Source organism: Perca flavescens, chromosome 6 (genome assembly GCF_004354835.1).
Source record: "Perca flavescens isolate YP-PL-M2 chromosome 6, PFLA_1.0, whole genome shotgun sequence".
Classification (NCBI taxonomy): Eukaryota; Metazoa; Chordata; class Actinopteri; order Perciformes; family Percidae; genus Perca; species Perca flavescens.
In genome coordinates this window covers 30,715,798-30,728,265 of record NC_041336.1, presented here as the reverse complement: position 1 = coordinate 30,728,265, position 12,468 = coordinate 30,715,798, and the positions used below count along the sequence as shown (strand labels likewise).

Below are 12,468 nucleotides of genomic sequence, written 5' to 3'. Positions count from 1 at the left end.
GATGCATTGCAATATAGTTTGAATATTTTATTTTATTTAGACACATCCAAGGGCCGGATTTTTTGTTTAATATTGATCCTGTCATTCGTTCCTCTCTGAGCTGCTGAGCTGAACGCTTGTGAAAAAATACAAATCTACAATACAGATTTTGTGTGTATGATAGAACAAAGAACACAAATAACAGAACAGAAGCCAAGCGTCTCTGTTTACTCCTGCAGCTCTGCTCCACTGGCGCTGTCTCTGTTTACTCTGGCATCGCACTGGCTACACTTTTTGGCTGAACCGCAGCAATGTGGGGGCCAGCCCTATAAACGCAAAAGTCTGTCACTGAGTGACTGAGGCTACATCGACACTGCTACATTTACTTGTCTTATCGGTTAGGTAGGCTTACACACCTTTCAGTAACCGTTCCACCTCGTCATCGGTCCAAGCTTATAAATCCCTGCTCTTACTTTTTGTTTGTTCTCCAATGTATTTTCAACTCATACAACCATGAATTTCAACCACAGAGTAACGTCAGACAATCTGCTTTCCAGTCTTTATGCTAAGCTAAGCTGGCCTTAGCTTAATTTTTACAGTACAGCCATAAAAGTGGTATCAATGTTTTTATCTTACTCTAGGCAAGAAAGCAAACCTATTTCTTTCTTCGGTCCCCCTACAGGTTGGAAGCGGAATTATCCATTACATTACATTATGCCAGATCAGGTAGCGTATCTGTAGTTTGAATGAACTGGACAATGTAATGAAATGGACAATTCCGCTTTTAACCTGTAGGGGGACCAAAGCGGGAAAAGTTCTCTAGTGTTGCTTTAAGTAACATCACCTTTTCCTGACTTTTAACCTCCGGCTTTGCATCTTTCTGTCAGTGCATATCGCCATGAAACTAGGGACAGTCTTCACATACTTGGTATAGTTCGGAGTGTCGAGATTTGACAGGTCAGCCCTCAGCTGCGTCATTGTACTGTATATGGCACCTCTCGGTCAGTTTATATTTGGATTTGTGTCTGTCCTGATCCGTCATTGTCTGTGCTCTGGTTTGTTTATAGATAGAGTCTATCATCGTCACAGTAAGAGATTCCAACCTGAAGCTAACGCTGGCCTTTGGGATTGGCATGCATCACGCAGGCCTGCATGAGAGAGACAGAAAGACTGTGGAGGAGCTGTTTGTCAACTGTAAGATCCAGGTACGACCTCCTACTGTACACTACTTAAACACTACAACTGACTGCTTGACATACCTCTAAACAACGTTAGTTAGCCTTGATACAAGTTTTGTGCAATGTGATTGATGACATTTTATTGCAGAAATGATCAGTGCTATTCTGGTTGTCAGTTTAAAGCTAAGGAATGATTGAATGATGATTGAACTATTATGGATGCGATAGGTAGACTGCATGTACATTCCCTTGTTTCCATAACCACTACTTATACTTACGCACAGTGAAGGACTCATGTAGTAGGAGCTGAAAAATAAATAAAAACATGTGTACCAGAATGTGTAATGTTGTAATTTCGGTTTGTTTTGTAAAATTGGCTTTGAAAAAATTGAGGAACCGGTATCAAAGTCACAGTATTGGTATCGGTACCGGTATCGAATATTTTTAAACGATACCCAGCCCTACTCATACTATATTTTTTTTAAACTTATTTTCACTCTGTATGTATTTAATTTCTTGTATATTTTTTATTTAACTTGTGTCAAGTTCCCTCTTATATTGTATGAGTCCAGCAAGCTATCATGTCTTTTCTCAGGTTTTGATTGCCACCAGTACTCTGGCGTGGGGCGTGAACTTCCCTGCTCACCTGGTGGTCGTTAAGGGAACTGAATACTATGACGGCAAATCCAGGCGCTACGTGGACTACCCCATTACAGGTACAGTCCTGTCTGATAGGTATTTTCTAATTGGCCCATAGTGTGCAGTTTGTATTAATTTACCATAACAGAAGAGATGTGTGTGTCCCCACACATGGGCAGTACAGCAGCGGAGGCAGGGAGTTGCTACATCCCTAAAACGTGAAGGCTCATTGATTGTGGTTCAAGAGGCTACCGGTGTCATATGCCAAAAAGTGGTCACCCGCCCAAAAACACGCCAAATCTCTAGATGAGCCCCGGCAGAGCAGCGAATGATTGAACCGCGCTCATAGGTAGAAAAAAAGTACTGGGAACCAAGCTGTTTTACACCATTTGATGAATCACATGTACCTATACCTTGGGAACACACTGAGGGTAAAAGTCTCAATTTCAAACAGTTGCAATTAAAGCTATAGTGCGTAGTTTCTGTCACCCCCATGATGAATTCTGAGTAATGACAACAAAACTGTCGGCGCATCCACATGATACAAGCCTTCCGTGATGGCGCACCACCCCCACCCCTTCTCCACGCAGTTGCTAGTAGACTTGATTGACTCTTCAGAAGAGGTCATTATCCTCACTCGAGTTTCTGTGCGGGAAAGTCGCCGGACGCCACAATCTTCTGAACAAAGCCATACTGAGAAATCCAGAGAGAGTTGTGTGGAGCTGATAGTCTTAATTAGCTTTGTAGCAACTCATTTAGCAATGGCTTGAATGTAACGGACGTTCATTAATATCAAAAAGTTACGCAATAAAGATTTAAACTTTGGGGAATTCTAAAGCAAGTCCTGGAATAGACAACAAAGTGCCTACAAAGAATATTTTTTTCATTGCAGCTTATTTAAAGAATAGTGGAACATGGGATGGTCTTCTGTAATGTCTGTGCTGTATGTGTAGATGTTCTGCAGATGATGGGGCGAGCAGGTCGGCCTCAGTTTGATGACCAGGGCAAAGCAGTTATCCTCGTTCATGACATCAAGAAGGATTTCTACAAGAAGTTCCTCTATGAACCTTTCCCTGTTGAGTCCAGGTAACAGTCGCACGTCTGCTGTCTTGGTTATTAAGATTCCTTTCATCACTGTCTGGTATGTCAAAGACCAGGGGCTGTACATAGAACAAGTTCTAAATATGTAACCCTGTATGAACAAGATAGTATCCACTGTCACGCTGTTACCCATAATAAAAGCTGTGGCAGAAGTGAAGAAAAATGGCTCGACCTTAAAGTGACAGGGAAAATCTGAATCAGAAAAGCTTTTATTGCCACAATAAGTACATTTATATGGAATTTGTCCTGGGGAAATAAACAATATTAATAAACAATAAATACAGAAAATAAATATACAGTATACATACAAAGTAAAAGGCTGAATGGGTTGAGTGCAAAATTAGCAAAGCAATTTGAGGCACACTAAAGAGCCATAAGTACCACAGGACGGGGGGAAATGTCCCAGTATCATTCACATATGACCAACAGCATCAGTAGTTGGTGAGATGTGCCCAATAGGCATCATACCATCATACCGATACTAAGAGCGGCCTGGACCACAACAAACTGGGAGGCAGGTTGTTATTAATGGTTGCATTTAATGTAACTGTCGCAGCGTAACATATGGTTGACCTGACATTGTCAGTGTAATAAGAAATAACGGTACAGAAGCACAACAGTGCATTAACAGGAAGCTGTGCTGGCTCAGAGATCCGTGGCCCATGTAGAGCCACATGTGATGTGTTTAGTGATGAAGTACTAGAGTAACAAAATTAATAAAATTACTACATTTGATTAATATAATTGAAATTGAGTGAAGAAATATGGGAAGACAATGGTGAGTTTGAAGATACTAAATTTCCACCGTAACATAACTGATTTCCTTTTCCACAAAATTGCCTGTAACCTTGTGACAGATTTACCTAAAAATGTGAGGAGGGTCAAACATGTCTTGTTCATGTTAGTGTGTGTGTGTGTGTGTGTGTGTGTGTGTGTGTGTGTGTGTGTGTGTGTGTGTGTGTGTGTGTGTGTGTGTGTGTGTGTGTGTCTGCTTCTATAAATGAGTTCATCACCTTCATCTACAGTACTTCATCCCTAGGTGTTTAGTCAGGAGTGCTTTTAAATGTATACACAGTCTCACAAGACACACAAGACTAAAAACTCTACTAGAAATGAGTCCATATGCAATATACATACTCAGTGGTGGAATGTAACTAAGTACGTTTACTCAAGTACTGCACTTAAGTACAAATTTGAGGTACTTTGCACTTAACTTGAATATTTTAACTTGAATATAATGCTATTTAATACTTCTACCCCACAACAATTCAGAGGGAAATATTGTACTTTTTACTTCACTAAAAGTATTTGGAAGTCAAAGTATGTAGTTACTTTACAAATTGAGATTGAATTAAACAATTAGTTGGAATTGTTGGCAACGAATTTGCTAGTTGATCAAGTAATCAATTAACCAGCTTATCTACTTGGTGGCACAAACGTATTTCTGTTTGCACAAAAAAAAAGCATTGAGGTTCAAAATCCAACTTGACCGCTTAATCAGAATGATGTTGGATGTGATTGTGTGTTGTATCCCCAGCCTCCTCACTGTGCTGTCCGACCATCTGAATGCTGAGATTGCTGCAGGAACCATCTCGTCCAAACAGGACGCAATGGACTACATCACCTGGACGTACTTCTTCAGGCGGCTGGTGATGAACCCCAGGTTAGGAAAAACCTGCTCACGGCACATATGATAACCAACTGCTTCAAATCATGCAGTTCAAAACCAAAGCAAACGCACATGCGCACATTCTTGGCCGGCTCCCACAACATGGTTCGAGGAGTGCCATGTTCTACGGTCAAACATCTGCTGTGTAGACAAAGACCATTACAGAACATTCCAGCCTGTTGGTATTTGCACGGCTGTCATCCCACATTTACCATTCAGTCCCTGGCTGAGGCCTAGCAGTAGGATTGTACCGATACAGGTCTGTGAATCCTGACGCTCATCATTTTGGATTCAAGCTGGGATTTAAGGTCAATATTCAATGTCTGGGGCGCCCGGATAGCTCAGTTGTAGAGGTTTACTCCTCGACGCAGTGGGCCCAGGTTCGACTCCAACCTGCAGCCCTTTGCTGCATGTCGTTCCCCCTCTCTCTCCCTTTTCATGTCTTCAAGTGTCTTGTCAAAATAAAAGCTGAAAATGCCCCAAAAATAATCTTAAAAAAATAATAATAATTATCAATGTCTGATAATTTTTATCAAAAAACAATGGCAAGGATTTAGGGCCCTATTTTAACGATCTAAGCGCACGGCGTGAAGCGCCTGGCGCAGCTGCGTTTAGGGCGTGTCCAAATCCACTTTTGCTAGTTTAACGGTGGAAAAAAGGGTCCGTGCGCCAGGCGCATGGTTCAAAAGGGTACTTAGTGTCTTCATTAATCCTAGGTGTGTTTTGGGCGTAACATGCAATAAACCAATCAGAGATAATCTCCCATTCCCTTTAAAAGCCAGGTGCATTTGTACCTTGGCGCATTGCTATTATGATGGCGGAATTGCACAGTAATAATTTTATTTGTAATCTTTTGCATGTTTGTGTCCCTGTTTGTGTGTAACAAGCATAGTGTGCGTGCGCTGTGCACGAGCCTAGGAGCATTTTACTAATTTGCTGTTAAAATAATGATGAAATGCTGCGCTATTGACTTGGTTTTTGTTGGTCAATGGCCCGATCACTTCCCACTGCCTCAAGATACCAATACGCCAAGAATTCACCTGAACACACCTCCCTGTAAGACCAGCACGCCCATGGGCGCACAGATGGCCGCCGGTGCATTTGCTATTTTAAAAACGACGCGGCCGCTGGACGGGAAATTGACAATTGCGTCGGTCTTAAACAAGCAAAGACACTTGCGTCAGGCCCTTAGTGTTCCTCTCGGATTGATGGAAAGCCTCAGACAGCATTCATGGTCATCTTTTGGCTGGTATGGACCATGTAAATAAATCATAATATTTGATATCATTCCTCTTCTGTATCTCTCCAAACGGTACTGTCTTTCGCCGTAAGCTGAAATAACAAAAAGCCTCAAAAATAGTTTGAAACTCACAAACACTACAGTACTAGGACCCAGGATATGAATACTACTGCAACTACCACTATTACAAAGATGATTAGTGGTTGTATTATTACTAGTTCTAGTATTACAATTGTTACGGTATAATCATGTGATATCCATTATAGTGCTACAATTTTATTGAATAATTTGTGACATTTCAGGTCTATATACTGAACATAATCAGAGTTATCTGCAGGTCCTTAGCATTTTTATTTAATTCCCATCCATACATTTTCTGCTGCCTATTTAGTGTCCAGGTCGCAATGGTAGTAACAAGCTGTGCAATACTGATATTTTACTATTTCTTCTCTTTACTCATATTTATTCATTGTTTGTTTATCTTTAGAGTGTGTTGTACTTTTCCCCCCTATCCCTTTGTATGGTTGTGCGTTGAATCCACGGCATACCCCCGTAGAACCTTCTGTGTCTACGCCGTAGCCAGACGCGCACCTCTCGAAAAATGTAACTACACGTCGCGGCGACGCACGTCTCTCGGGCCGTGGCTTGGTAGTAGAAGTGTTGAAATTAATCAAATAATCGATGCATCGAATCGTGGACATGGACTATGCTGCATCAATAATCGGCAGGCTCATAATCCATTATTTCTGTTTACCATTTAATGTATGCCTAACAACATTCTGTTTACATATTCTAGTATGTTTTGCACATTCAGGAAGTGCCATGTGCTCAGTGCTGTAGTTTTATGTATCCAATTTATTTAGTATTAGAGCACTGCAGAATGTTTTGTTTTTGAAGCTTGAAAAGCTATGAATTAAATATCCTACATGGCTTTAATAGAAAAATGTATTTGACGCATCGTGGTGCATCGAGATATCAAATTGAATCGCTGACATGATAATCGTAATCGAATCGGGAGATCAGTGAAGATTCACACCTCTACTTGGTAGCGTTGCATTTCCCCCCCGACTCATTTCCTGGTTCTCCTTCTCCATAAACAACATGAAATCAAGGAGAGGGTTAACTTTTCCTGCTCCAGATTTCCCACCGTGGTCAGAAAGAACAGGGGAGACACTTTGTTTCTATGACTCTAGAGTCTGCACTCGCTCCGAAGCTAATCGCCGTCACACTCTCACTCACTTCTCCCTCGCTCTACACACTCCCTACACACACACACACACACACACACACACACACACACACATGCCGGCTCGACGCACACACCAGCGCACAAGTATAAACATCAGGCCACTTACGTAGGCTACAGCCAACGCTCTGCGCGGAGCCTCCGAAGAACCATAAAACGGCCTTAACAAAGTAGACTCTTATCTCCTTAGCTACTTCCTCCACCTCCACCTTGGTTATCCCAAGCCATTGCTAGTCAGATGGGATACATTTTCCCTCCAGCTTGTTCTGACTTTGTCTGGGTTCTCCTCCAAGTTGTTCCAACTGTATTAGTGGATAAGACTGATTCTATAGATTGTTTAATAGTTGACATTAAAATTAAACTTACAGCAAAGGAACACTATACTATACATAATACTATAAGTGGAGCAACTTTCACACCATAAGATGTACACTGGACTGACGGTGTTCTTTGTATTACATTACTTGCACTTGACAGTTGACACTGTGTTAGACCTACGTCTTCCATTACATCAAAACTGGATGTGGTTCCAGTATGACAAACATATTTTGCTCTTTATGCCATGCCCTTTAACAGATCGGCAATCTTAAATTCAGCTTCATGTCTTAAATTTTGCCTCTGAATGTGCAGATCCCCTGACACCATTATCTCCATGCAGCAGTGTTTTATATCTGAACAGCTAACCTGTCACTACTGCTTCCAGGCTTTGATTCCTACAACACACACACACACACACAAATACACACTAGCCACGGGGTCCCATGGGTGTCGTAAACATCTGCAGGCTGACTCCCTGTGCCATCAGGAGCCTAATGGTGATGATGCTAATGGCCATGACTTAATCAGACAGGCGCTGCCACCAGTGTGAAATATCTTCAGTAATAAACACATTCAGCGCTTAGAACTGCATGCTGTTAACATGTGGAGCGATGGGAATGAAAGAAATACTTAACATTAAACACACATTAAATTTGACCATCAGCCATCTCAACAGCTGCTTCTGGCCCGCAAAGTGAGGCTGTGATTACTCCTTCCTCCTTCCAACTGCACAGTAAATTATTTTGTAAGATGATCATGAAGGTATCATTTGTTTTAATGTAATGTGATAATTTATATTTATTTATATTTTTTAGAAGTTTGTATGCATTTTGCAGACAACTGTAAAATTACCTTAATCTAGTTTTCCCCCTCCAGCTGTTAAATGACTTATTTCTAGTCATCTTTTTTTTTTTTTTTTTTTACTTTTCGCTACAACTTAAACATGTTTTGGCAACAGTTTTTTGTTTGATATCAACATTTTCTGTCATTTTTTTGTCACGGAAGCAGAATATACTTTGGATCAAATGAAGTACACCAATTATTGAACATAAACTGCTATCCCAGCAAGTGCATGTACTACAACATTTGTAGTTTTTTTATATACCCATTCTTCCATGCAGCCAAAAAACAAAATAAGATCGAGCCTATTTGGTTTGAACGATGAATCGTTTTCAAATCAAAATCGCGATTTGAAAGATTGGCTAACCACGAAGACTGCGATTAATCAAATGTGAATCATTTAGTTGAATGTTTGGTGTAACATTTGATTTAACGGATTTTATTCCTCTTTTCCTTATTATATTTGCTGTGTTTTCATGAGACAAATGCTGGAATAATGTTACATATTACAGATTGTTTCCAGAAATGTCCTATTTTCAATGGCTCTTAAACTACTTTATTCAACATGATTGTACAAGGTGCAATACGTAGCTAAGAAAAATCACAAATCAAATCGTAATCGTAATATCTGGCAGAAAGTAATCACAATCGTTAAGCCCTAGAGCCTATAAAAACACCTGAGAGAAAAATGAAGGAAATAAACCATTTTTATATACTTTAACGAGATTCAACATCAACATCTTATTATTTGAATTGTTGAAAATATTTGAATGTACCTCCTACATACTTATCACACATTTTAGTAATGCTAGCAGCCTTCCATTCTCCAAACCCCATATCTGTACAAGTGTTTCCAAAGTCAGAATAATTGGTAACAACAGATGCCATTTAAAGACTTGCATATGTATTTCATCTTAGCTTGCACCTGAGACAAAAGGAAGGTCTCACACCAATACTGCATTGCAATTTACACAGCAATTTACAAAGGACCACTTATTAGTTTAGAGAACAACCAGATGGCACTCAAATAGCACCCATAACCACCAGTAATGTTCTGTAAGCAGTTCTCCAACTTAACCAAGACATATTTTACTTGACTTACATTACAGATTTACACTTTTTTTTTTTTTTTCTCACCCTTGCAAACACATCTTTAGGATCTTTGGCAAGCCGTTTCCACCACCTTTATTGAAACAGTGCTTGGTTTCTTTCCTTCTTTTTATTTGACTTGCACAATTATTGGCATTGGAAGCTAATGAAGAATGTCTTTGATTACATTTTTGCCGAGCCTCATGTGGTAACTCTTACTTAGCGGTGCGGAGCGGTGAGCATGGAACCCATTTTGGCTGGCCACTGGTTGTCTTATTTCAGGTAATAACAGTCTAACCTGGGAATCATTTACTGGCAGTGGCTGGCAATGTTTCTTTCAGCTGTGGCTTTTCTTCACAAAACAACAGTGTCTACAAAATTCTAACCAGCAACGACGTGTCGATACAGTACTGACAAGCCATTTTAACATTGTTTTCTGGGTTTTCCCATTAGGCCCTAATGAGGTTCCATCATCAGTGTTAATATCATTGAGGAGAGAAAACCTCAGTCAATCTCTCATCTCGGTTCTGGGTCTGGGTCTTATCCTATAATTTATCATATCTGGGATATGATGTTACATGGAAACCTGGTTGTTCATATTCACGTGTACATGTTTCTAACAGTATCCAGGTAGTCTGCAGTGATTTATGCATGTCTTTGTCTACTTCACCTCGGCAATTCTATCATTTCTGCATCGGCAGAGTGACTTTAGCAGCAAAGGGCAGACTTAGTTTTGGTTGATTGTTCAAGTAGTAGTTCAAGTAGTTAAGACTGTCGCTTTCAGGTCAGTGTGTAAATCATCATAACGCTGTTTATCGTATTTTGTTATGTCGGGGTTATAGATGGTTCCACACATGCTAAAATACGCTATGATAGCTCCTTGTGTTTTGGACTCCATTCCCTCCAAACTAAAATGTACTAATCGTTTGCTCCATGTGAAGGATTTGCACAAATTTCAATGAGATTAAAATGAATACATTTTGCACTAAAAAGTTGCCGTTTAATTGATGGTATTACTCCATCTCAAACACTTATCCAGTTTTTTAAAACCAGTATATGATATGTACATGCAAAACCCTTAACCAGGATACTCTGTGGTGTGTGTGCTGTAGTGCAAAGTTATGACTTAAGCAGTGGAATTCAACCTCCAGGAGTTACAGAACAAATACACAGGATGGCTGTGGTTCAGAGGTAGAGTGGGACGAGCCCCTCAAACACAAGATTGGCGGTTTGATCCCGGCCTCGTCCTAATGCTTAGGATGGGTTAAATGCAGAGATTGAATTTCACTACGTTGTACTGTACGATTACATGAAAGTTTCTTCTTCGTCTCTTCTTAAACAGACTTTCGTCTGTATTTTTTACATAAAGTCATTGTTGTGTTTTGCAATCACACTCTTTTGTCCTGTGTTGTTTAGTTATTACAGCCTAGAAGACATCAGCCACGAGTCCATTAACAAATACTTGTCCAACCTGGTGGAGAGAAGCCTGCGGGACCTGGAATGCTCTTACTGCATAGAGATAAAAGAGGTGTGCGTTTGTGTGCGTGTGTGTGTTGGAAACTTTTGCGATGGTGCAAGTACACAACTCAACAAAATATATTACATAGGTATAGTCATTTATTTAAGATTTTTTTGGGGCATTTCAGCCTTTAATGGAAAGAACAGCTAGATATGAAAGGGGAGAGAGAGGGGGATGACATGCAGGAAATCGTCACAGGTTGGACTCAAACCCTGGACCTAACCCGGACACATTTTTAGACATTTGAATGCAGAAATGGTGTACCTTTTGTAAAACAAAGTTTTTAGGGCACTGAAGTATTTTCCCCAGAGGGCCACATTGGGAACCCTGTGTGTGTGTGTGTGTGTGTGTGTGTGTGTGTGTGTGTGTGTGTGTGCGTGCGTGCGTTTGGTGGGTGGGGGTGGGGATGTGTGTGTGTGTGTGTGTGCTTGCGTGCAAGTATTTTAAAGTCATTCTCTCAAAAAATTACACAAATTCTTTAATATGCCATCAAGTTTGTGTTTGTCAAATAGTTGTTTCTGTTCATGCTCCAGGATGATCAGACCATTGAGCCACTGACTTATGGTCGCATCTCCTCCTATTACTACTTGAAGCATCAGACCATCCGCACGTTTAAAGAGCGACTGAAGGCGGAGCTGCCCATCCATGAGCTGCTCTCTGTTCTGTCGGTGAGTTTCCCGCGGTCTATATACAGCTACTGTCACCACTTACTATATTTTGCTTCTCAATGTCACAACTTTTTTTTTATAAATATATATACTGTATATGGACCTCTTTGTCACACATTTGTTGTTGGAGCCATGATGTAACTTTGTTTTGTTTTATATAGCGCTTTGGTGACATGAATGTATATGCAGTTTTGTGTTTGATCACTGGATGGAGCATTGTCATTAGAAAAGCGTTTAGGTAATCAGCAGCCACAGGTACGGGCGTGTGGGAACGGGGAAAGCAAACAGCTTTTTACCGGGTCAGCGTGGATTGTCAGCGGTATTGTTTGATTAGTGTTTAACTGGAAAGCAGAATGAAACGTACCTGAAAGAAAATGGACAAAATTTGGTAATACACCTGTGCTACAGTGAGCATGCCGTCAAAAAAAAAAAAAAAAAATGGGTCACCGCACTCAAATATAATTAATGTATGGACATTGATTTATTGGAAGCCCAGAACACACATCCGAACAAGTTCTCCCTTTCTCACACCTCATTGGCCCTAATGTAGGTCTGGTTAAAAGACTCTACATTTGTGGTTTAGTTTGAAGTCTAGGTTTAAATAAATGTAAATCTTGTGTCGCTATTGTGGCTTTCGGCTTTTAATCCACTTGTGCGTGCGGCAGCTACTTATCAAAGAAATCTAATTTCAGCAAGAGTATTTATCAGCTGTGCACGTTGGGCTTGATGCCGAAACCAACAATCGTTTTTGCTCACAAGCCCCTGTGTGACTGAAACAAAAGTGAGTGTGCTGCTGTGTCTGCGCCAGGCCAGAGTCTTGATGTAATGAAATTTATTTTGTGTTGGAGCTGTAATGAAATTGATTGCTCACTTGCCAATTGCTAAAAACTGCTGGTAGATAAAATGCAGAAAAATGCACAATTCTAGATTCAGACCTTTTAGGCTACCAGCTAAATCAAGACTTTGTTGTCTTGTCAGGCCA

The 12,468-nt window shown here is 40.5% G+C and overlaps 1 protein-coding gene across 3 annotated transcripts in view; it reads left to right on the top strand.

Moving 5' to 3' along the window:
• ascc3 (activating signal cointegrator 1 complex subunit 3) overlaps positions 1-12,468 on the top strand; it is a 193,100-nt gene that overhangs the window by 164,741 nt on the left and 15,891 nt on the right. For all 3 annotated transcript variants that reach the window (XM_028579494.1, XM_028579493.1, XM_028579495.1), the window contains exons 31-36: positions 1,047-1,184; positions 1,753-1,873; positions 2,750-2,882; positions 4,435-4,560; positions 10,716-10,827; positions 11,352-11,486. In XM_028579494.1, the coding sequence (XP_028435295.1) occupies positions 1,047-1,184; positions 1,753-1,873; positions 2,750-2,882; positions 4,435-4,560; positions 10,716-10,827; positions 11,352-11,486 (765 nt within the window). The remainder of the gene's footprint in view (positions 1-1,046; positions 1,185-1,752; positions 1,874-2,749; positions 2,883-4,434; positions 4,561-10,715; positions 10,828-11,351; positions 11,487-12,468) is intronic.